We start from the raw sequence: 26,243 nt of genomic DNA on the forward strand, positions 1-26,243 counted from the left end.
AGCAACTTTCCAGACTACTCGCCGAGTCACATTCATTGCGTGCTGAACACCGACAGAACCCTCATGAGCGGCCAAGCGGATGAGGTCTTCACCTCATTTGTCTGCATAACAGATGGGCCATTAACGATAAGATGCATCTGGTGTGCTCACCCAACTCCACGTCCTGGTCATCCGTCATAATGAGTATGATGTTGGGTCTGATGTTCCGCCGGTCTCCTTGTATCCTCCCACGGAGGCCCTGACCGCGGGTGGTAAAGCCATAGCAGACCAGTGGGGTGGCCAGGGCTATTACCCAAGCCAGACTCACCAGCTGCATGATGGGATTGCGAACGGGGTACACGAATACTCAGAAGACAGGAATCGTGGAAAGTAGCCTGTATGGAATGAGAGAAAAGGTTAAAAAAAATTGTATAATGCATTTTGACAAATGTGCGGGTGGCATTTCTTAAGAGGTCAAACAAATATATTGGGTTACAGAAATTGGAGGGACTTAAAATGAAAGAGTTTCCTTCTGCAAAGCTACATTTCCAGGTTGCTGTCAGAAACTTCATTAATTGGAATAATTTGCATCTGCTTTTGAGCTTCAAATCGTTTGTTTTCACATTCAATCCTTAAGAAGAGGAACAGACCATAAAACATGAACCATTGATTTAAAAACAGCATTAAAAACGCCACCTCACGAAGCTTGCAGCTACATTAGTAGGAACTGCAAAAATGCACTACAAAGTTTATCCACACAATTGCTATTTAATAAACATCAGACATCCGAGAAATACCCCAAACCCTACCTGTGTCGCTCTCACCAATGCAGCGTCATGCATCCAGCAAACCCACATACATTTTCAAGACACTTTCCTTAAATCAGAAAGGCCTCGCAGCAAACTCTCCCTTCGTGTGCGCACACAAGCCACTTCTTTCTCTCCAATCAGTCACCCTCCTTCAGTGCTATTGAGGCTATGCCATTGGCCATTAGGGTCTGCACCAGCACACGCCCAGCCAATCACGTTTTATCACAGGGTTTTCAGTCACAGGGCCCAGAGCTTGTGACCCCTGGAGGACACCCAGTGGCAAAAACGGAGGCAGCACAGGGGGGAGAAAGTTCCGCTACATTAACCCTTGTGCTGCGGTCGCCAGTCACAGATTCACAGTGACCCCCTTTACTCTGCACCCCCGCAGTTGCTCTACGTGTCAAAGAGAGGAAAAAACACACCGGTCGACAAGCCAACAGTGTCTCAATGAGATCTTGTGTAGTTGCTTAAATGGTCTATATATCTCAGACATCTTTAATTTATTAAATGCCATGTATTGAGTACTTGTCGTTTACGGAGGTTAAGTGCCTGAAAGTGGGTTTGATTGATTAGCCGTTCAGTTAGTCCGAAAGATTTGTTCTGCAGTTATGAACATTATGGAGGACTGTATCATATCGCCTCTGCCCCCATGCAGATCTTTGTCTCGGATCAATGAGCTGTTAAATAACACTGGCATTTGCACACCTGAGCCATGTCTAATGCCAGAACAGCTACACTTAAAATGGTCTCTGAATAGACATTTAAATTTTATGTGACAGACCTACGAAAGTCAATGGAAAAAATAAGTAAATGACACTAGGTTTAGCTTGGTTTCCTCCAAATAATGACACTACTTGAGAGGTACGAATATCCCATCAACACCGGTGACTTGAATCAAAAGGAGCCTTTAACACGGAACGAAGTTGCTCCACGTCGATCTATAGATCTAATGAGTGGTCTGATAAGAGGAACTCTTGCTGAATAGAAAACCATGTGTGCTTGAGTTCATGATGGACTGCTCTCGGATGGGCTCTAAGTGCTTTTTTGGACAGAGTGGATTTTAGACGGGTAGTTTGAAGGCTTCCCAGTCAACACAGCCCGACAGCACTGTGCAAACACAGAGGGGCTTGGAAAAACCCCTGGTGCAGGGGATGGCAGGGTCCTTACACATTCACACAAACTATAACTTTCACAACTTGCTTAAGGCTCAATTTCAAAAGCACACACAGAAATACATAACAGCTTTTAACATACAATGCAGGCTTATGAAGACCTAAGTGCCTTCGGGAACTGGTGCAACCCTGTTCCCTCATGTAATTTCAAAACTGTATGACATTTCTTCTTCTGCAGAAAACAAGAGAAGGTATTTTTAAGAACATTGGTAACCAAACAACTGTCCCAACTGACCTCCACTGTTGGACCCAAAACCACAGAGACATTTCTCAAATAAGCTTTTTTAATTTTGTTCTACATAAACAGCTTTTGAACGACATGTGGATGATTACATTTGAATGTTTTGGAAAACTATCCCTTTAAGAAGCCTAAACACAACATGTACTAATGGTAAGCTAGGCTGGCTCTTTCAATAAGAAAATTAGATTGACTTCTCAACATCGGTATTCAATTTAAAGTGCTAAATGAATCCTTACATTCTCATGTGACGCTACAATGAACACTTGCGTTTGATGTGCCTCCAGCAACTCCAGCTAACTTTATTAACCCTGCCCAAAAGACCAGATATAAAACGAAGAGCCAACAGCGGCCTATTCAGCGCAATCATGTGATCCTCGAGCAACCCTAAATTAAACCGCCTCTTCACTCAAAGATGACACATTTACCCCCATTCCAGCACTGTAATTTTAGAATACAGTCGTCTCAAAATAGCTCTTCTACTTTCTTCCCTAAAGAGAAAGGGGGTTGTGAATTACAATTTCATTTTAATTACCCTCATTACCGTGAAAACACGTTTTAGTCTGTAGGCGCTGGCGGGAACAAACTGCTGCTTCTCCTCTCTATGATGCACGAGTCCTCCGATGACCCTTTGACTAAGAAAAACAGACCTGCGATCCTCTATTCACCGTTTCCATGAGTAATGGGAAACAAAAGCGTCCCCGACACCAACACTGAATCAGCACTGGGCTGGTATGCAATGAATATAATGTGATGTTTGTGTCTAAATACTTCAAATAAAAACCTTTGGCTGAGTAATTCAAACTAATGTGTGTTAAAGGAATATTATTGTACTCAAGTCGTGCTGTTATATTAAAGTATTATGGGTTCATCTGCAGATCTCTGTGAAGTGTTATGATCACCGCATTAGCCTGTATAAAGATCATTTAAAAAGTGACAAATACTGCACTGTCAATCGGCTACAAATTAAAATTAATAATTTATTGGCACAATATAAATTCGTACAGATCGCCAAATGTAGAAAATCTTTTACTTTGGAAAAACAGCGTCAGGCACATTATCACCTGGCAAGGAATGAAGATCATTTGACATTTGGTACATATTTACTCTGACCGGTTGTGCACATCTGCTAAAAGCCTTGGTTTTGTAGATCACTGAAGAACACAAGTGCTTTCTTCTGAGCTACAGAATTGGCTTCAGTGAAAGCATTGTCTTTCAGCCCTTATGGTTATCAGGATTAGAACAAATGAGCCAGTAAATGAGCCTCTTCTGTATTAAGCTGATGGAATAATATTTGGGATTTATTGAGAAAAAAGGTCCTGGAAGTTCAAAGGAGCAAAACAAAAAGGCTACTATTGGACTTTCGGCCTGATACGCAGCTGCCAAAAAATACCCCTGTGAAAGAGGGGCAATTTTCAGATTAATGGATGACAGGACCCGAAACCTTCAGTGCGATCCAGAATCCGTGCTTTAATGATTTGGCCATGCTTTCCTCCCCCCCCACATATTTACCCACAGAAATATCCATGTATACCAAAGGCATCAAGCTCCTCCTTTCCTCCAAACCACATTTCTAACATGTAGTGCTATCAGAGACAGCAGTGGAGACGTTCTTGGCAAGCGAAAAGCCACTGCTGCTTGCGGTGTAGTCCCAGACCACATACTCTCATGTGCCCTGAACCCCCTTTGACCCATGTGGTAATGCGGGGTGGTTAACCCAAACCTCAGGCACCTGGACTCTCAATATGGTCTCCAGAACATAGGCCGCTGAATTCACAAACTTCACAGGTAAGGACAGCTCCCGAGTTCCTGAGAAAGAGGCCACATAAAAATGAGATCAGAATGTCATGACCCAGCACATTCCTTCCAACCAGACTGATTTTTATAATATCTAGGCCGAATCTGAAATAGTCTGCTTTGTGTCAATCTCTAGTCCAAACGCCAAGACGGATGATGATGTGTAATCAGCTAGAGCTGGCTTCTAGATCCCTTAGAAAAATCTTTGATATTAAATTGGTCATCCACCAAATTCAGTATCAGCTAGAAATAATTCCTTATAAAGCAAAGCACCAGGATCACTGCTAGAACGGGTTGACCACCATTGCAAGTTTGTTTTCATCTGCATCTTTATTGCAAATGAGAGTGACTTGTTACGTAGCCAAGATCTAATGTAAATCAAACCAGATGGCACGGTGAAATAGTGAGTCAACCATTCATAAATGCAAGGTTTCCATAGACAAAGACCGTCTCGAGGGCTAATCCCCCTTTCCATTCCCTCACCGTAAAGACCTCAACTCCGTGCTCTCCACAAGATGATCCAAGAACAATCGGAAATAAGAACACGTCAAACTTGATTCATCAGGACAGTTTCGTTTTAATTACCAAAAGTTTAAAAATCATGATTTATTTTTACTTCAATAATGCAAGGACAGTTTAACGGACCAATGGATAGTTTGCGCAATAAAAACAGAGGTCTTGTAGAGGTAGCGCATGATGACTATTTCAGCAGACACTGTTTGCATATTTCTGTATGGTAATCATTCCCATTGGGGGAGAAATGACTACCCAGTCGCAGAAATTGAGAATGCTGAGGTTTGGATTTCACCAACTTTGTTTTTTTTAAATGAACCAGGATTTTGTGGTTTTAGCCGTGTGCGAGGAGTCCACACCGAGCTGTCATAGTGGCAACACAAGCATGCTGCGGCCGGGCCACTAAGTCTGTGTCAGCGAACGTCTTGTCCACCCACACAAGGACAGTGAAGTTCAGTGACAATAGGGCGATATGACCGTTTTAGAATGTGCATGTATGGAAATAGTGCGCCATAATGATGCTCCTCTCGTTTTGCACTCTGTGATGGAAGTGACTTGAGATTATGTGGGAAGAAGAAGAATTTGGAATCCAACTGAAGTGGTTTGACTTTGTTCTCATGCCACTGGACCATTTCGCTTAATCACTGCAATGAGAACGGATACACTGCAGTCCCAAGAATAACGGACGTGCCAATGCACAAACTCGCACGCAAACACCTTTTCCAAATGTGAAAACCACATCCAACTTTGAATTTTCAGGCATTAACAAGCAAGCAGAGGAAAATAAACTTTTTTTAAAACGTCTTATAGTCGCTGAAATGAACAAGTGTGAGCTGATTTGTGGTTATCTGGTTTGGATTGTTGTTTTGATGGCTTTACAGGGTTTTTCAAGAATTTAAGCAAGTTGAAGTAGTTGGATCAACTGAACTCCAGCTTGGGAAACCAGAATAGTGAAATTCAGCATTATCGCTTTATAAATGACCAAAGCAGTTCCATAACAAAAGCCATCTGACACAAGACTGATAACGTCTTTACCATGAAAATTAAACAATCATCCTGGGAGGAGATCTTTCAAATGCAAGGCGTACTAAAACCCATTGATGTTCCTGGTTTGATTTTCAACCTGGCACTTGATATGTTTGTGTGGGTATCTAAAGGCTTTGACTCACGCTGAAAGAATTGAAGCTTTGCTTTCCGAAAAAAAGCCAAGCGAACCTCCAAAATCAAATCAAAAGCAGCAGCAGCATGATGCCAGCATAAAAACCATATACTGTCCAAATATGAGCACATACTGCAGCATGCAAAGTTTGCATAAGGCTGTTATCTAGTGGAAATGGACTAAAACAACCACATCCTAGTGGTGACAGTGTGTTGAATACTGTCGAATTGCGAAAGGGTTGGGCTTTTAAAAAATGAACTAATATGAACCATTACTTCATCTCCACTTTTCTTGTTAACACCTTACAGTATATCAAATCCATTTCAACAGGCATCGGACTATATTTAAAAGAACCATTAGGTCTAACCAGTATGTTGAATAGTGTTAAGGCTCTGACAGATTCAAGTTCTGGTTTGAGCAGTGAAAACAATGGAAAGTAGTCTTACGCTAATCTCTTTTAAATGAAGAGGGGCTTTTGTTCTCTAAGCCGCCAGGACCCACCTCATTCATTATGAATGCATATATATATATATATATCTCACTAATATAATCTGGCTCCCACAGACTTCAAAGTCATGTATCGTGGCACCAGGTGCCCTGTTGGGAAATGGTGGATGGAGAAGCTAAGAGTAAAATAATTAAAAAGAGGGTACTCTGTTTACTTTGTGTGTGTGTGTGTGTATGTAGTGTACGCTAATACATTGGCATGCACATGACAAATGCCGTGTCAAATTCCATCCTTCGCTCTTGTAAGGTTACTTTTTGGTAGCCCCATATAAAAAGATTCAGATAGAACAGGTGTCTTTTGAATACCTGGATAGATAAAAGATTTCATAACAGTGAGTCATTTTTCCTCTGTGAATCTTAATGGATCGAGTAAGACCACCTGTGAGCCACCAAACTGGGAAACATTGATGCTGCCCCTTTAGTTCCCCCAGGCTGCCACGCTGCTTTGCTATGCCAGCTCACATTAACAGCAGGTTCTCCAGTGACATGTAACAGGCAAGCTTCACTCACACCTTTAAAGCCCACCCAAAACACCCCTCTGATCTCTAGACTAAGCCACATCAGTACATTTTATGATTTCATTCCATAATCCAATATTCCAGTACTACAAAGACCCCCTAAGTAACACTGTGAGAGACCGATGGTGGCACTGGGAGTGATTTGTAGTGGCATGTTTCTGCCGCAAAGACCCAGATCAAGTTAAGGAGTGCCAATCGACGCCATGCAGCATCTCAGTCGCAGTGGGAAAGAGAGAGAGAGAGCGCAGCTCACAGACTTAAATACACACTGTACCGAATTCAGTGCTAAGCAAATTCCATTCTGCTCCTCCTCGGCTTGGCTTTGGGAGAGATTAGCGCTCTCTTATGAAGGCCTGGCTCATTAGCCACCTGCACAGTCTGCACAGCATAACCCAAGCTTCTCAACAGTCTCCGGCTACTTACCCTGCCGTTTAAACAAAAATATAATCGGGTGAGATTGCTAGGTATGGTTAAAAAACCAAGCTCGGACCAAATCTGGCATCGGTCTAGTGAAGCCCGGCAGGAGATCCTCGTTGGCGTTTTTGCTCAAGTTGAAGCATCTGAGGCAAGTAATTTTTGCCCCTCAGGGTCAGCAGGGAGGTCTCGCCGTCGATGTTTAGTGATTTCCAGCCCATTGCTTTAAGTGTGTGGTTTATGAAAGCAAAAAAGCAGATCTCTGAAGAGGGCAAGACGCAGGGAAAATAAGGAGGGCCATGTCAAACATTTGGCCTTTGATCAACTCTGTATATGACAAATAACAGACGTACAGACATAGTAAAAGCATTTTACGGGGTTTTGTGGGTGGAGGAGAAAAATTAATTATAGCTGCAACCAGCCCGACCATAATGCATGCATTTCTTTGTCTTGAAAAATGTTCTTCATACATCGGTTCATATTCACATACACCATTAAGGGGAGAAATATAAATGTCTAGCAGGATGCCAGTGTAAAACCAAAGAAAGAACCCCCAAATTCACCTTTTATTTTCTTTAAAAAAGCTTTCTCTCGTCACAATGGCAAATACACCAAACACAAAAAAAGGCCACAAATAAAATATTCAAATCACTTCTGTGATTTTCCATTGACGCAACAGTTCTAAATAAATAAATCAATGTCGTTTCCATGAAATCAGCGGTCGGCTCCGATATATATATCGAAAATGAGTTTAAGTATCTTCGTCACTTAAGTGATCCTAATGTTATACGTGCCGGCCCCGACTGAAGACATGTGGCACTGTTACAAGCTTTCGAAACATAAATCTCTCTCATTTACAGGCAACGACTTTCGTTGAGTGGAACATTGGGAAGCCTGTCGTTGAGTCATGTGTATTACGGGGGGTTCCGTCTATTGGAGGGCTGGTTATTCATTGACACAGCCGGGTGAAGACCCATGGAGATCTGCTTATGATTAACGAATACACCCACTGGACTACTTGCGAAACAACAGAGGACCTTTTTGAAACAAATTTGCAAAGTTGATTCGGCCATACTTTAGAAGTCACACTAGGGCACAGGTTAAAATAAGCTTGAACAAACCAAATTAGACAGTAATTCCCTTGACTCACTCTTGCTATATTAATGAGCCAAAGTGAATTTTGTTCAAACCTCTAATATAAATACTTGGTCTGCCGGCAAGCATGCACAGCGAGCCTCACCACTGGAACATATGGCCCGTCTGAAAGAGGAGAGAGTGAGACTGTGTTACTCCATTTAACGGCAGGATCAACTTACAACGTGCACTTATTTCGGAAAGAACAGCAAAGTATGGGATTAAGCGGCTGCACCTCAGAAAAATCCCAGAGAAGTGCACATCACTGACCCGTTTGACAAGCATATGTAAAGGCTCAGACAGAACTCGGCAGTGTCGAAACCGGCATGTCTAAGGCACGTTCATGAGACTCTAACTTTACTTTCTGAAGGATACTAATGGTAATCGGGGCGATTATGAACAGAATTCCAGACAGCCGCTTTGAGGAGGGGTGGAGATGGAAAGAGGGTTCTGTTAGCAGGTCCCCCTTCAAAACATAACTGCCCTGGTGTGAAACGGTACACTTTCAGAATGTGGGGCATGTACGGACAAAATCTCTGCAGAAAGACACAGACTACAAGAAAACCCATCTGTAAACCCTAACCTTCACTCACTGCTGATACGGACACCGTCGAGATGTCACTCATAAAAAGGAAAAAAACGTTGTTATGCGTTTCAAGCACACAGACACGTAGAAATGCAACCTGTAATTTGTACACCGATGTTTCCCCAGCCAGAGCTCGAGGCGTGGATGCGTGTGGCTTTTTTTCTTTAAAGCGTGCGATCGGATCATTTGTAATGTAATTAACAGAGTGCCCTGGCATTTTTCTGACACCTGTACTTACAGGTCACGCCTCATACACAGCCTGTATGATCTTCCCAATAGCAGGATTCATTTGCACAGCCCGAAGATTGGCAGAATGCCATTAACACACAAAACTGATCCTTTAGCGCCAATTGCTTTGTCATGAAACAGCAGTTAAACAAAAACTTTCTCTCGAGTCTGATTTCTTCACTGCCCCATTGATCACACCACTGCATCAAAAAGGAAAACCGCAGGACCGCTGCATTTGGATGGTACGGCTCTCCAGCGGCTTGCTTGTCGGGCTTTGGCAAGACAAACTCAGGCAATGAAAGGTTTATAGACATTCCACTCAGAAAAAAGCCACCGTAGAGGTCATATCCCCATTGTAAAGACAAGAGTCACAAGAAAGTCATGCAGCAATGGAATATGTTTGACTGGGACACTTATGGCCTGGTTTTGACACCACAGCTCAATGCATTTTAAGCATCGGTTTAGCAAACAAACAAAAAAGAGGGGGAGAGAGAGGGGAAGGGTACGGGGTTATGAGTTTAAGAGCGTTGCATGCTGTCTTTTTATAAGGCAGGCTGTCAGCAGACCATTCCTATTCTTTCCGTCAAGATTGTTCTCCATTTTCTATTCTACATTAGCGGGCGATGAAAGCATCACCCCCTGGCTGCCTCTCTCACTCCAGTGCATCATGATTGATGCTTAATTGCACATAATATGGGCAGGGCATTTTTTCTTTCAACCATAGATTGGATTGCTTGCTCGAAACATTATTCTAAGATAGAACAAGTTGTATGAGGTAGTACGATGTTATGGGAGATATTGTGGACTGCAGGAACTCGAGCTAAACATTAGACCAACTAGACTACACCTATTTTGGTTTTCAATGTGAAGAACCACCCTTTAGGAACCTTTATTTTTAAGTCAAAGGTTTTTAAATGAACTATTTCTTTCTTACCTTTTTAATCCGTCGAACCCCTTTCCACTATAAAAAATGTTTCTACAACAAAACGTTTCGGTGGCTGTTAAAGGTTCTTTAAGGAACCTCATACGGCCCAAAATGGTTGTTCTATGGCATCATGTAGAACTTTTTTTTTTTAAGACAATATGCCATTTTTTGCAGGTTCTCCAAAAGGTTCACTAGACATTATTCCCACATCTTTTAAATCTTAAAGTGTTTATTTCTTGGCTGCTGTGGCCTTGAAGTATCAATCTAAAGATTTTCAAACACTTGGGGGTGCTATTGAGAGCTCCCTCAAAGCAGAATATTAACAAATGTGACTATGTTTCCCATAAGAATCTGTCATTTCTAGACCGTGACTGCTCTCCATATGGAGAGCTCATCGAGTCAGTGCAATTACAAACCCCAGATCCACAGTGGAGGACTACAAACCACAGATAAGACAACATCATTCTTAAACAAGGCCAACTCTCCATTACAGCCATGATGTCACCAACCCTTCCCTTTTAAATTACCACCTCACTTCCTACAGAAACACTATTATTAAGCAGAGATAAACAGCCACTACAGAGTCTGGCTCAATTTCCTCTATAAAATCATGCTCTTATGGTGGGAATAGAGGTGCCACCACCACAACGGCACACAGACTAGAACCTCCAAGGATCTTTGGAACAGCTGGTCCTGGTGGCCACCTCCATATGCTGTCGTTTTTCCACCACTTGACAGAAATGACTGTACATACAAACTGTTAAATGTCCAGCACCCTGGCAACTGTGATTTGTTTGACAGGACAGCAGCAAATGCATGCAACTAGTTAAAGGCAAGGAGGCATTTTATAAACAGCACTAGAGGCGCGCAGGGCTGAGGCGCAGACCCTCCCGCTGCTTTTGATTTGAGTTGGTAAGTGAATACGAATGGCAGGGGGTGAAATACTTAACACATGGCCAAAGCTACAGGGAAAGGAAAGCCGCACAGGATATTAAATCAGGGGGATGAAATTCTCATTGACAGCACCGATATCTAAATTAAAAATTATAATAACCTGTTCTTTTCACTCCAAAGGCGGGATGTATCTGAATATCTTTTTAACATCATCTCACACACATAATTTTGAGTTTATCTTGCCCATTCTCTCGTGGTCTCATTCTCACAGTACAGCTGATCCCCGGTCAAACTCTTGAAAAGACCAAACAGCTACTGAAACAATATTAGTGTTGCCAGTTCCGAATCTGGAACTGCTAATTATTCGCAACAGCTGCTTCAACGGTTTATATTTTGACACAAAACTGAGCCGATATCACGAAGATGATGGGATAAGGATTGCGTGTCTTTCATATTTGAGGCGAGCCTGCTGTCCATAACCTTAAAACACAGTCCGCAGAAATGAAAAGCACTCATGTAAATTGAAATGATTGATGAATAATTTAATTAACAAGGTTACGGTTAACAATGTCAAAAAGTGTCAAAGGTATTGTCTGCTTTTCAACTTAAAGCTACGAGAACACAAACCGTCATCAATTCAGAGCTCCTTAAGTTCATCCATAGCAGCCAGTTACATGTAACCTTCAATTACTTATGTGTAAGTATACACAAAATGTTGCACCCGCTGGTGCATTAAATTTATTTAACGAACAGCATTTTCGCTTCAAACGATTTATCACACGCTAATGAAGCCAGAGCAAAAAGCTCTACTGTACATCTACAGTAATGAAAACATTTAATGAAAAAATCAAATCTGTCAGTTCTGAAACTCATGTCCCTTCATAATCATGTAGCCGTCGCTAGTAATGACTGCCCTCATTGTAAAATCTCAACACTGGTGCTGATGTATTTGTGGTTTTCTCAAATGAATTTCATCGTGTGAGTGAGAGAGCGAGTGAGTGATGTTGACATGGCTGATTAATGTGTGTAAATAAACATCATTCACACAACTCTGTCTTTGTGTCATTCCTGGCATCACCCTTACAGCCTCACTGCAAACACCTTGCAAGCCCAGCAGCAACATATTAAGACTAGAAATCTAGTCTTGCCGCTTCATTGGCAGATCTCCCTGTTTTTGGTTGACCGGAGTTGAGTGAAACTTGTGGCATTACTTCTTTGGAGTCGCCCCTTCACTCGCATGCATGTCACAAATCAGACAGCTGCTGCGGGAGATGTTCTTTAATGCCCCATTAGCCTAATGTGCAGACAGTGTTTGTGTTAATCCATTAAATGCACATCGGTCATTCAAAGCTGTCATTCGTAACTTTTGCACATTTATTGCCATATTTGATCAAATGTTTTAACATATGTTTTTTTTTAAAGTCAAACTGACATTCACTCACACAATCTGCTCATTTTACAAATCTTTATTATAAATTTACTATTGCAAATTAAGGATTCGGTTTTGAACACTAAATTTTATGTACTTCCTCATAAACTTTATTTTGGTTAAAAGTAAAGAAAAATCAGAGTTATGGATAACTGTAATAATGATTTGCATCTTGCATTAACTTGAGTATGTCAACATGTGTAGGCTTATTCTCAAACTGAATATGAGACTTAATATACATCTAAACAGGAATGATTCAGCGTTGCTCAACACTCAAGCTATTTTATTACCTTCAAAGAGATTTTCAGAAAATGGCACAATTTAAAGGTCAGTGAATGAGAACCAAACTGGCAAGACATTCAGGAAAATTTTCAACTTTGAAGAATGAGAGAAAAATGAATGGATGTTTTGGCACAAGGGTGAAATCACCATGTTTTGCCAACATCCAATTCCATGGTTAATTGAAAACTAGCACAACTTCCAAAGAGCCAAAATAAATCCTGTCAGTCACAGAAAATTGACAGCCACACAACACTTCCGCACTTACACCGGCTACACCACAATCTCTCATTCAGAAAACCTGACAGCACACTTCAGTTTACATAAGAGACAGGCAAAAACATGTAACCCGGATGAACTAAAAATACAAGATCCTCAGTAAAAAAAAAACAATCAACAGAGAAAAGTTTAAAAAATAAAATTACTACCTGTATAACAGAGTGTCAGTCTTGTTCATGTAGTTGATCTATCTCTGTGTGTTGTTCTCTCCTGAGCTCCTGAAGTCAACAGAGTGTTTGTGAGGACCACACTGCTCCTGGAAGACAACCTTCTTCCTCTAATCCTTCTCCGATGTGATGACACACACTAACCCCAACCATCTGTTGAAACACGTCTTCCAGCACTCAGCACAGTGGTGCGTCAAGACAAACTACCCAGTCCAATCAGAGGGGGCACTGGGTGGCTCTTCCCAGGCTGGAGGCAGGGTTCAGGACATAAGGGAAACACTAGCAGAGATGTCTAAAACCTCCAGTCACAGTAACCTGAGATTTAGAGAGAGCGGGAGAGGGAGGAGAAGATGAGGAGAGGGGAGGGAGGGGACAGAGAATGCGAGCCGGTATGCGTTTGTAAGTTTAGAGGATGGTGGGAGGGGCATGTGCCTCTGAACAGTTTTGTTACCACTTGTAGCTCCCAGGAATCCCGTACAAGCAACCTGGGGTTCTTTAGAAATCAGTGGTTCATTTAACACCGAGTCGTAGCCAGTTAATCTTGCCTGTTTTTGAGCGGTCAAATAAAAAGGTTTATAAAGAGCTGAAAGTAGTGCTGTTTGCACTATGTTGCTACATCTGCAATTCACACCTCCCTATTATAAATCTTCAGCTGTCCAAGCAGCATTCCTGTCCTTCGTAATCCATTGCCTTCAAGACAGAGATTTTCCAGAGATAAGGATTTGGAACCATGATTATTAGCTCAATTTCGTTTCATTTATTTAAGTAACCTCAATCCGTGTTATTTAAATAGTTATCTAAAAAACTAGACTAAATAATTTACTGTTAATAACATATCCTCAGAAACATTAGATTTAGCCAACAAGACTTCGGAAAACCGGCTCATGTTTTGACACGCTGACAATGGAAAGGACTAATCATTTCATCTTGGTGTTAGTCGAACGTCAACAAGAAAGCCACTTGTCTTTTATCAAACCTGTGGCTCAATAAACATTGGAACCTGGGCTCTGTGCTATCTTTGCGACTAAGTTCATCAGTTGAGGAAATAAAAACAAAGGCCGCTAAGTGACCTATTAGCATTCTTTAAAGCTGCTTTCACACCTGGTAAAAGTTTCTGTTAGACCAGACCAAACTCAAACACTGATCAATCTTCACCCGTGACAAACCCCTCGGCGGTCCAAAAATCTAACAAACACAGGGAGCTAGTCATCACTTAACCTTCTCTGGTAGCCGCGGCTAAGTAGATTAGACACCCTTTTTATCCATTAATTCCATAAACCAAATCTGTTTTACCTTTCTGACACTCATTATGTCAATCTTGGAAGCACTAGGGTGACAGTTTCAGGGAAACTACTGGCAAAATATATTTACATGGCCATTAGCATGACTCACTTGATACTCCCATTGGAAAGAACGGGGTGACTATAGTTTGAAAACACTTAACACATCACAAGTTTGTTTCCTTTTACCCATCCAGCGATTAATCAACCTAATAAATAAATAAAAACTTCCACCAAATTCATTCATCATGTCTTAATGCCATTTGCACTATCTCGAACAGCATACTCGGATTCATTTTCCGGCCGGCACATTCAGCGGAAATACAGGCTGAAAAAAGATACTTCCACTTTTTGAACAGGTTATTCATTTTCACTGGTGTTTAAATGCACAGGATATTAGATTAAAAACAACAAAGGCTGTTTTCATCAGGGGCCAGTGAAACCCCTGGTTTTGGTTCACATGAGGTTTTGACAAGGGGAGCAGGGACAAGGGCTTCAGGGGAAGAGCTGAAATTAGATTGACTGAATTCAGAAAGTGCGACCCCACCCCCTTGCAACTCAGTACGTGCTACTCCTCAAACCCCATACCCAGCACCCCCCAAAAGACATTTCTAAAAGGCCTTTGAGGGTGGGCAGTAGTAAACCCACCCTATTCTTTGATGGACTTTATAGAATACTGGTAAAAAATGCTTAAGGTACAAGAGCAGGTATAGTTTTAGAAAATGCAGATAATCTAACAGGAGTCAAGAAACTTCAGCTAAAGCCCTATGAGCAAAATAAGTAAATGGATAAAAATTGTATTGATTAATAGATAAAAATAAATTGCACATAAAATAAGCACACAAAAATAAATATCTTTGGAAAGGTCTTAAATTCAATCCACCTTTTACACTGCGAAAATATAAAAATTACCTTAAATCAGGATGAAGTATTTTGTGTTTAAAATGACTAACTTTAAATGCAAGTTCTAGAATGGGTTAATAAAAAAAAGAAAAAAGAACAAAGTAAAAAGTAAACTAACTTCAATTAAATACACAATTTTGCATTGTTGCGAAAGAAAGAACGAACGAAAGAAAGAGCGAAAGAAAGAACGAATGAAAGAACGAAAGAAAGTTTTCAAGGTCTTCAGAATAGGACTCTATGAGCTCTTCTGTCAAATAAACCTAAAGACCCTGCAGGAGGTCACTTAGGCTGTACAGAGCCAAACCTAAAAGGGTTCCCCGTTCCAACACACAAAAGAGAGGAGAGCGAAGGACACGGGGGACAATCCCAACAAGAATTAACCCCTGCAAGGGCCCTCTCCCATCTACAAGACTAAATGAGGCTCACAGGTGCAGTGAGAACCTTGTGTGTGTAAATCGGTAAGAGGGCTTACTTGCTTCATTTGTCTCATTTCATACGCTTGGATGAGATCTGGTGTCTTTAACCCATTGAGAGAGAGATAGAGAGAGAGAGCGAGAGAGAGAGAACACCAGCAAGTGTGTGTGAGAGAGAAAGCTCTACAACTCCGAACATAAATGACATTCGTGGTGTTATCTTCCATAGTTTTGAGTGCCAACAGCACGTGTGCAATGCAGCAGTGCTGTGGATCAAAGAGTGCATGGAGTCAGCTGCTTAATGCTTTGACCTCATCACTGTCCTGAAATATCCACGTCTTCATCATCAATACACATGTAACAGCTAAGATTAGGCATTGAACACCGAACAAATCACAATGCAGTTTGCACTTTAAATGTAACAAAATTTTACACAACCATTCAGAAACGCCTTGGAACGCCATTCATCAGCCTCAGTTTCACACAGATCAAAAAGGTAAACAAGCCAGCTAATGGCGTGCTAATTGCATTCCAGCATTTTGATTTCTCAGACACGGTCGCCATTGTCAACCTCATCAAGGCGGTTCTTTGAGACTATACATCAAAGCTAGCAGCTAGTTAACGCAATTAACACAATACAGAGAAGTGTCATGTGGAAATGCCTCTAATCAACCAATAAATATGGGGAGGAACGTCAATCATTGAGATATAAATCAAAGTAATTCCAACCTGAAAATACAAAGCGGTTATGTTTACCCACAGTCAAAACGACGTTAAAACACTACATGCATATCTGTCTTGTTCATTTTTACATAAAGCAGAGAGAATTCATGCCTCACTGGAACTGAATAACCACCAATAACAGATGTACTAACATAGACTTACATTGACTAATAGCAGCTAAACTGCTTTGCTAAGACTAAATTGCACTGAATTTCACATTTTTAATTCCTGACAAAACAACCTTGCATTGAAGGTTGGGGGCAGCCAACGTCAAGCTAATTGCCAACACATGTAGAACTGACCGCTCCACGGACGGCAATTTTCTCTATAGTTGAACATTTGTCAAGTACATTCTTTGACAAAAGGATCCATAAATGCCTCCAGATCCAAATGAATAAGTTTGAAAGAGAGTGTTACTGCAGCTCCTTAGTTACGTGGCAGTCATGGGTATTATTTAAGCGAAGGCTATGCAAGGGCCAATACTGACCGACGCTTCAAACACTATATTGGTTTCATAGGATCTCACTGCCTGTAGAGCGTGAAACTGAATATAGAAGTAATTTCCTTCGCAGTCTTTATCAGAACCATCATTTGTTCTGCGATACGGGCCCCTCCATCACATCAGGCCAGAAACTTTCTGCATGGTTAAGTATATTGGCATCGCTGAAACATTAGTACAGCCAAACCATGTACATCTGTTTATAACATGACTTTTCCTTAAAAGTTTGGCTGAACAGCACATCTGCAATCCAGGAGACTAGATGACCCACGGAGGTTAATTTCAATAAAAATTGGATAATGCAATAAAAATCTTACACCGAAGTACTTTGTGGGTAAAGCGAATGCATTATCCATTCTTTGTGTAGCTCTTCTAAAATGTTCTAGCAGACTGGGTCGACTCACCTACACACCAAGGTGACATATGAAAGCTATTGTCTTAATAAACGATTACAGTTGATGTATTAAGTGGAAGGGGTGGCCTATCTTCTCGACCAGACTGTCCTGGGGTTTGTGTATCCCAGTATGCTTGGTAGCACAGGAATCCCGTGATCCCCCTGTGCCCTCAGGCCCTGTCCCTGCTCAGCATCTCAGCACTCAGAAACAGTAAAGCACAGTGTAGCATGACAGCATGTGTAAATTATTAGCCCGTGGGAGTCCCACATGTAAGAATAAAGCGATACTAATCTTGCATTTATAGCAGATGGGGAGCAGCTGCAACGGAGACACTAAAACATTCCTCCTCTAAAGAAAAGGCACCTCAAGTGAGGGTCATTAGTGTGAATCACTATCTCCTACAGAGCAGGCTTTTCAATCGTTGCATTGTCAGAGCGGACCGAGCAAAAGGAATTCCTTCAGGGCAAGAAGACTTGCTTTAAGATTCTAGGAGCGAGTAACAACCCCTGCAAACTAGATCAAATACATCCAGGCCAGATCATGGTCTTGTGAAGCCCCTGGACAAAAACCTTGGAAGCCTCAACTCTTCACCATTGTCTTCAAGACAATTTTTCTGTTTGGTGACAAGGGAGATTTGGCCAAAAACTATGTGCATTTAAGCCAACCAAAATGCATGATTTCTCAGAGGACCCTGTTGTTTAAAGGGTTTTGGCTGAACAATCCCTTTAAACTTCTTTTAGCCCAAGGCTGTAGGCCCCTAAAGGCTGTGGCCCCTGGGTACAGGGGGATTTTATAATCCAATCCATATCTAAACGCATCTCAACATGAAACACCAAAAGATAAAAACGGAATGAAATCTATTCAATTTTATTAATTTGTTGAAAAGAGTTGGCATTCTTACATTTAAAAAACATAACATTGCAAAAATTAACTTTGGCAACTTACAGCCCAAATCCATCAGGGATAGACTTAAGATCACTTAAATAGAAAACGACAAGTTCAAAGTCCCGATCTGATTTCTGGCGCCGCTCAAGGGGTTCAGCTCAAAACCAGACCGCAACATCACAAATCCAGCACTTATGACAGATAAAAGTTTAAGTCATACCCCCAGAGAGGTGGCAGGAAACTGAAGAAAAAAAACATTTCCAAGATTACGGACTATTGAACCGCAATTACCTTACCTAATATTTCTCTAATTTGCTCTCCATAAGCCTATGTCAAATTGACTTTTTACAGATAATAGTTTACTAATTTAATTACTGACAATCAAAAAAAAAAAAAAAAGCGCCAATTTGGGGCAAACGGGTTTTTTGCAATCTTGCTGATGAAGAATGAACAGTTTTACGCAAGTTCATTTAAAACTTCACGTTTTCAGAGCCCCATCAGATTATTTTTTTCACCTCCAGGAATCCTTAGATAGTAGTTATTTCCTCTGACTCTCATCTTGGGCAAATAAAGCTCTCTGTCCGGAAGGTCAGTTTAATCCTCTCAGGCCCAGAGGTGAAAAGCAAGAACAAGACAGAACGGCAAATCCTCATACGAGGAGGCCCTGTCTGCTCTCCAGCATCCTGAAATGGCTGGTTGAGTATAATCCCTGAAAGCATGCCGCCGGAAGGTCGTTGAGAGACAGATTTAATGTTTGGGGTGTGTTGGGTCCACTGTCATCTTGATAGCGCTCACCCCCTGTACGACCCTAGAGGTGGCTTGGGGCAGTGATAAGAAGAAGATGTGAAAACACTGTGTCTAAATGCATCACTAAGGCTTGACAGCTTATAAGAAGATAATAGTTCAATGGTTTCTGCCATCTTCCATCACATTCACAAGTAATTTCCAGACACTGCACTTTTGTAATATACCTGTGAACTATTACACAAATGAAATATTCCAAGTCATGCACATCAAATATATTTTTCTAATAAACCTCCGGTAATAAAATATCCTTATGCGCGTTAATCCTTTCCATATATTCAAGTATGCGTGTGTGTCGGGGACCTTACACCCGCAGCATGGACACAAGTATACAAGCACATTTCACTTTGTGCAGAACCCATCCACAGGTGGGGGGAAAAACAATTATGGCTTTTTAATTTGAATCTCAGTCTTCGAGGAGAGGAAGCAACAAGGGCCTGGCGATTTGTGATTGGCACAAGAGCAATGAGGTCTTTAATTTGGCCCACTGCACCCCTTCCATTTCTCAGAGGAAATAATTACCACGCAGCACAATCACTAAAAACAACTGACTCAACCACTGGGCTTTATCGCATTGCTGGTTATTTATAATATTTATTAGACCTCTCTTCTGATGAACATGAGGGGGCATTCGAATTAAAATAGAAGTGCAGAGTGGCAGCAGACCCCTCCTGCCTTCTCTCGCTTTCCCCTCTCGCAGTGCTCACACCTGGCTGTTTATTAAGGGCCAGTTGAAAGGGGACATTATGGCCCCATGCTACAATAAAGGATGTCTGCACCTAAGCCTTTCAGAGAATGGATGCAGCTGCTGTGCTGAGAATGACCATGCTGAAGGGTCCTTGTCACAATGTGCAAAAAGTCTGCGAGTTGACCAACCGCCTTACCCAACATTATTTCATGTTATCCCACACCGAATTACCGAAATGTTTATACTGCCGCCTTTTATGTAATACAAGATATTTTCACAAACACGAACAAAGGGTCTTAAATGTAATCTAGAAGTCTAAAGTGTATGTATAAAGGAATGTAAACCCACTAATTAAATAAAGTATAAAATGCTGCCATGTTTGTTTAAACTATTCAAATAGATTTACAACAAAAATTACATAAATATTATGAAATAAATTACCATAAATACTGGGTTGTTTCAACTCTTGGCTTGATAACAAGGTGTTTTATACATTTGTTCCATTTTACCCTGCAATTGGTTCAACACAACCATAAATAGTGTAAATAAATACTATAACTAAATAAACAATAAAATGAGTGTTGTCAACTGATTTAAAAATGTATCTGATTAATCTCTCATTATTTTTGTGATTAATCAAACATATCATTGAAGTTTTAAAATATACTTCTACATTCTAATAATTTCGCATTTAATCTCCAAATTATTGTAAAAAAACACAGATTTCTTTAACAACATTTTATGAATGAAACACAACATTCTGATATTAGTACTGCAAATGATGTCTCCATTAAATTAATTATTTTGTCTTTATTTGAACCTTAAATATATCCATTTAACAGTGAAGTGAAGAATAACAGAGCTATCAGGTCTAACAGCTAGGAAATATACAGAAATTTAATTAAGTTTTCAAACACTTTACAGTCTTTTTAGTGTAATTTTTGGGATGATCTATTGATAGAAATGCAATATATTGACATAGCTATGCCTTCAGAGGTGTATAAAGAGCTTACACAGTAAAGCGTTATGTTTTTATTACCTTAGAATAAGCCATTTCCATTAAGGTCCCCCTTGCATGTAATTCGCCCTGTTCTGTCAGCCTTAATAGTATTTCGAAAGGAAGGGGGAGGGGTGGAGTGAGCGGTTGGTTGCAATTCGAAACCTTGCCGCTACATTTCACGGAATGGACCTTTAAATACAGAAGCTGTTTTTCTATACTGAACCTATTAAAGCAACGGTTTCAAATCGCGCTTAAATGGTTTTACGGCCTTTACATGAATGGGAGCGTAATTTAAAAATGTAACGCTAGACAAAGAATGACAAAAAAATAAACGGATGTTTGGTTAATGCCTTTAAATATTTTAATGCGTTAATCTGAAAAGAAAATTATACGTGTTAACAGCCTGGATAAAATAAATGCGTTTGTAAAAATATATATATATAACTAATAAAAAAAAAAAAGTAAAATAAATAAATAAAATTCATTGAATAAATAAATAAATAAACACATTTATGGCATTTACATCAATAAGACCGTGATTATAAAATGTAACGCTAGACAAAGGAAGACAAAAAAATAAACGGATGCTGTGTTAATGGCGTTAAATATTTTAACACGTTAATCTGAAAAAAAAAATTGCATGCGTTAAAAGCCCTAAATGAAAATAAATGTGTATGTACAAAAATAAAATATAACAAATAAAAAAGTAAAATAAATAAATAAAATTCATTGAATAAAAAAATACGTTGAATAAATAAAATAAACTAATAAATAAATAAAAACTCAATTAGGTTAAAGGTAAAATAAGGGGTTTTCAAGATGTTCCTTTTATACCAATAAAGACAAAAAAAGGAAAAAGATAGGTCAGCGATGACACAAATTTCTGCACCTTCTGTTTGGTTTAGTACCAAATGTGTAACAGTCATCATTTAGGCCATTACATGAGATGGGCTTGTCCTGCAACAGGTGCAAATTCCAGTAATACCTCGGTGTTTGGTAGTATTGTGCTTGTATCAGAGCTGTGGCACTGGGCAGGTGATAAGCAGCCTTCATTTAGGACAGCTATAGCTCTGTGCCTTCAGTTTCAGCACGCTTTACCCATAATTCACAGCTTGATGTTAAACGCTATGTGACTAAATGGCCAGGGTTATTTTAGCCTGCCTTTGTGTGTCCATCTAAGAGCAGGAAGCCCACTACATCCTGAACGGTACTGGTGGGGCTTTGCTATCGTCTCTGTGCTAATTGGGTGCCCATTTAAACAAAGGCAGTAAACAATGACTAAAGAGGAGCATCTTGACAGCCATAAAAAAGACAGTTTGTGAAGGGAACAAGAAATCCTCTTCTAACCCCCACTGATAGCCACAATCCCCACAAACAAAAACATCACCAATGTATTGGTCACTTCATGCATCTTAATCAAATCTAGTCCGATCCGATGCGCACATTTCATTTTCACTCGGACACAAATATATCCTCACATAACACCTACTGGTCCCTTGCTACATAAAAATAAAACCGAGCTTTCTGATGATGCTAAGGCTAGGCTAACCCTCAACCATTGCTTGCTCATGCATGTTCATAGTTCCATTGGAAAGAGCAACATTTATAAACTGAACAACCCTACTGTATCCCTGCTGAGGTTGTGTTTTGTTTATTTAGGTTGTCTAGAGGTTGTTTTCATTCATAAATGCATCTTAGATGTCAGATTATTAAAAAGATCAAATGTCAATGCTCCATAAAATCTTTCAAAGTTGACAAATATAAACACCAACCAGAAATGAAAGCCTGACCTGAAGTAGGTTCATCTCAGCAATAAGACTTCTGTTCAGAAATCTTTCTCCGAAAAACATCCATGAACATTTATGCAAATGTGGTGGGGGAATCGGAAAGAATGTGTGATGTAACCTGAACCAAAAACACATTCCACAAATTTAAAATAAAATCCACTTGTGCCCCAGTAAAATCACAACAATCTTTAACAGTTGTCATAACATCCGGTATTCTCAGCTGGAGTTTATTTACGCAACGGCAACCCTCCAAAACTCTCAAAATAATGCACATGGCTAATGCTGGAAATGTCTTGTGCAAAAACAGAACTGTGAATTGCAGTAAAGCTCTGCCAGCGAAACGGACAGTTCAATGAAACCCTGTCCTTCTAAAAGTGAATAAACCCACCGGGGTGATTTGCCCTGCAGAACAAACCAACTAATAATCCCATTAGACCACATAATATCCTCTGGTACACATTCTTTGACCAAATGGCAGAATACAACTTTCAGAGTCAAAAAGAAAAGAAAACGAAATGACAGTGGAAGGGGAAGGTATAAAAGGAGACTATGTACTTTTCAGCTGTGCAAGTGAATGAAATGTAAACAGTGCTATGGAGAACAGCTTTAGATCTTAGCAAACATTACTGAGGCCCTCGGTTCCACTTTGTAACCCTCTCGGCTGGCAGGGAGCTCAGCCTCTTGTCAGGCACCAATCTTTTGTAGTGCTCCCCTGACACTCGGCCAAGCTTCTTTCTCAGGATGTGCTTGCATATGCATGGAAGAAAGAACGGTCCGGCTTCACCCCTGCTGCACAGAGCCAAACTCGGCACTCGACCCTGAACAGGAGGACATTTCTCAGCTCTAATGAGGACTTTGGGTGTTCCAAAGGCAATATGAAGGGTGGTTCTTGACTTCCCGGTTTACACCTGCCATGAAGATCTGTTATGATGAGATCTGGTGATGACATGCATCTCAAATACATCTGTCACCACTTGAGGTGAGATTTAAAATAGGTCTTATTTTTTACTTATACTGTATATACACTGTACATCATTTGCTTCAATATAAACGTCTCACTTCTCAATGAAACTTTGACTTTATATTAATCTACAATGATAAACAACTTCAGATGATTCTACAAACTACTCTATATCAATAATTTCAGATCCTTTTTTTTTTACTGAAACTACCTCCATACATGCACATGTGGTGTCGTCATTTTACTCCGATTATCCAAAACCCTACTCTCACAATCTCATTACAGATACCATTCTAAACAAAAGTAGACTGTATAAATGGTCCCTTGTTTTACAAGCCAACTTCCTCTAAAAGACATCTTGATGCCCAGTGTCTTCAGCCATACAGTGAAAAACAGATAAATCTACCTTTTCATCTCTCCGGCCTACTATCATCCTTGTTTGCTTTCATTCTGTTGCAGATAGCTGTCAGCCAGAACACTCGCTTTCCAGGTGAATTCCTCTCCTTGATGTGGAGGCTTGATTCACAATCTGCATGTTTGGACACATAGCCCAAGAATCATAGGAATCACGAAGGCCTAAACAAAATAAAACCCTTCTCCTCATACTGGACATTGATACACCACAGAGTCAAGGGAAAAACAGTGAGGAATTCAGGATGTCCAACTGTGGTTTATTGTCCATCCCAACATGGGTGGGGGAGAGTTCAGAACATTGAGGTCACAGATCTTAAGGGACATTTTAGTTTGAGATTAACAGCAGGCTGCCCTGCACACTGCAACATGTTATTTTTCATACTGTACCTACTCAAAGATTGTCATGGCCCCCTGAGCCTAAACAGAGACTAGAATGACTTTTGGGCCACTTGGCGAACTTAATTTGAACTTTTACTTGCTCTACACACAAACTCAGCTAAATTGTATTATAAAAACAGAAAGTCTACAACTACAACAAAAATATTTCAAGCTTAGACTGAGAATGGGTTTTAGAAGAAGATTAAAACTTTCCCTTCTGTATCGACACACTGACACGGACATCGTAAATTCTTTATTTTCTTCTATCAACTACGGCTTCTTATCCACTCCAACAAAGGACATGAGATATATGTTTGTGTTATGCTCTTCCAAGGTTAAAGAAAGGGATTCAAATGTTCATCCCAGTGGGAACCTTGTAAGGTTCACCCATTAACAAAACTCGATTAATAAAAAAAGACTTTAGTCCCGTGAAGCACCTGGTGACCTCTCATAGTGAAATTACCCATAAGAGCACTGTGAAGGAATTCGCTTTGGAAATCAAATAAAAAGCTTAGTATAATACACTTCAGTAAGAAAAAAAACTGTGCTTTCAATCTGTAACTGACAATCTCTCAAATACACAATCTTAAAGTTTACCTCAAGTTGTGCACTTGTTGAGGCCAAGAATAAGACTTTCTGCCACCCACATGGATCAGAATTTAAAGCAAAAGAAAAGATAGCTCTGTCAGTGTTTTCATATCTCAGTATAATGCAGCTGATTTTTTTTGCACCTCACATCCTGTTTGCTAAAGGCTACAGATGGCTTACCCATCCTTCTGAATCCAAGTGAGCGGAGAAAACATCAAATTTACAATCTTATTTTGCAACATGTCAGCTGCAATAAGTATTTGGACATCGGTTATACTAATGCACTATGCTTATCATCAAGGAGGCACTCATTCAAATACATAAACATTGGATATATTTTTGACTTATTTTACAGTTCAGTGTAAGGGATTAGGACTTCAATGTGTCTAATACTAACATATACAGTCCTACTGTGTATAGATGAATATTAATCATATACCTATTTAAGGCTTAAAAGTTCATTTATAACAATATGCAAAAAATTACAGCTTATTGTAAACAATGATAGATGCATTGCAAAAATGCACTACTTATTTTAAACTTTTATCATAAAACTGAACTGGATTTACAGGAAATGATACCCCTCCGATTTACCAAGAGATTTACCAAACCAGTCATGCAGTTTACTCTACACCAGACATTGCTCAGCAAAGCTTTTACACACGAGTAACTCCAAAACCAAAGTAACATTCTTACTCATGAAACCCAGACTGAAGTAGCCATGGTACTAGACAGACTTTACATGATGACGGTTTCAAAGCAGAATACAAACTGAAAAGCAAATAAGCAACCACCCAGCTTTTTAGACGGGATTTCAAAGTCTGTGACTGTATCCTCAAAGGACCCAAACGGTCCCCTTCACTTGCAGCGCAAACCGGGACCAGCTTGTTTCACATCACCACACTGCCAAAACCGTGGGGCGCTGACAGCAGGCAAAGTTCCAGACCAGCATTTCTTCTACAACCCCTTTAGACATCACAATCTTATGAAGATGACTACTCCCCTCCTATACATCTCCAAACACATTGCCAGTCAGGAAAGTCCACCAGGCATCACTGCCAACACGATCTAGACCAAATACTGGAGCCAACTTCCTTCATCGTTCATCTGCAGGCACACGACTCTTCTTGTGTTTGGATCTCCCATCCAGAGACCGTGCAGATTAATGCCAAAGCATGAAGTAACTAAACCGAGGCATGCATTGCTCTGCAGTTGACTGACAAGGCCAATATACTCAATCACTAGCAGGTTTTAGCACTGGTGTGTTAAGACAAAGGCAACCCAAAACATACATGGTGGGGCTGCATCCAAGCCAAGCTGGTGGAGTCAATTGTCATGTGCATGCAACATTAAACAAGAGGAACATCTGGAAAGGAGCATAATGATCATTAACAGAGCTATAAGTAGAACTGCATGTGCCCTTGTGGTGATGCAGAGTCCAAAACAAGGTGTTTCAGATTGTTGTGGCATCTCTCTCGGTTGAATTTCACCATTAAGT

At 40.4% G+C, this 26,243-nt stretch overlaps 1 protein-coding gene across 9 annotated transcripts in view; it reads right to left on the reverse strand.

The window, feature by feature from the left end:
- sulf1 (sulfatase 1) overlaps positions 1-26,243 on the reverse strand; it is a 76,828-nt gene that overhangs the window by 19,287 nt on the left and 31,298 nt on the right. For 6 of the 9 annotated variants that reach the window (XM_056738862.1, XM_056738867.1, XM_056738861.1 and 3 more), the window contains 2 exons: positions 13,010-13,180; positions 151-374 (listed from right to left, as the gene is read on the reverse strand). In XM_056738862.1, coding sequence (XP_056594840.1) covers positions 151-316 — 166 coding nt within the window. In that variant the 5' untranslated portion in view covers positions 317-374; positions 13,010-13,180. Of the gene's footprint in view, positions 1-150; positions 375-13,009; positions 13,289-26,243 lie in introns of those variants that run through there. The other 3 variants (XM_056738865.1, XM_056738866.1, XM_056738864.1) reach the window with 2 other exon arrangements.

The sequence above is a fragment of the Triplophysa dalaica genome, chromosome 23, assembly GCF_015846415.1.
Source record: "Triplophysa dalaica isolate WHDGS20190420 chromosome 23, ASM1584641v1, whole genome shotgun sequence".
Taxonomy (NCBI): domain Eukaryota; kingdom Metazoa; phylum Chordata; class Actinopteri; order Cypriniformes; family Nemacheilidae; genus Triplophysa; species Triplophysa dalaica.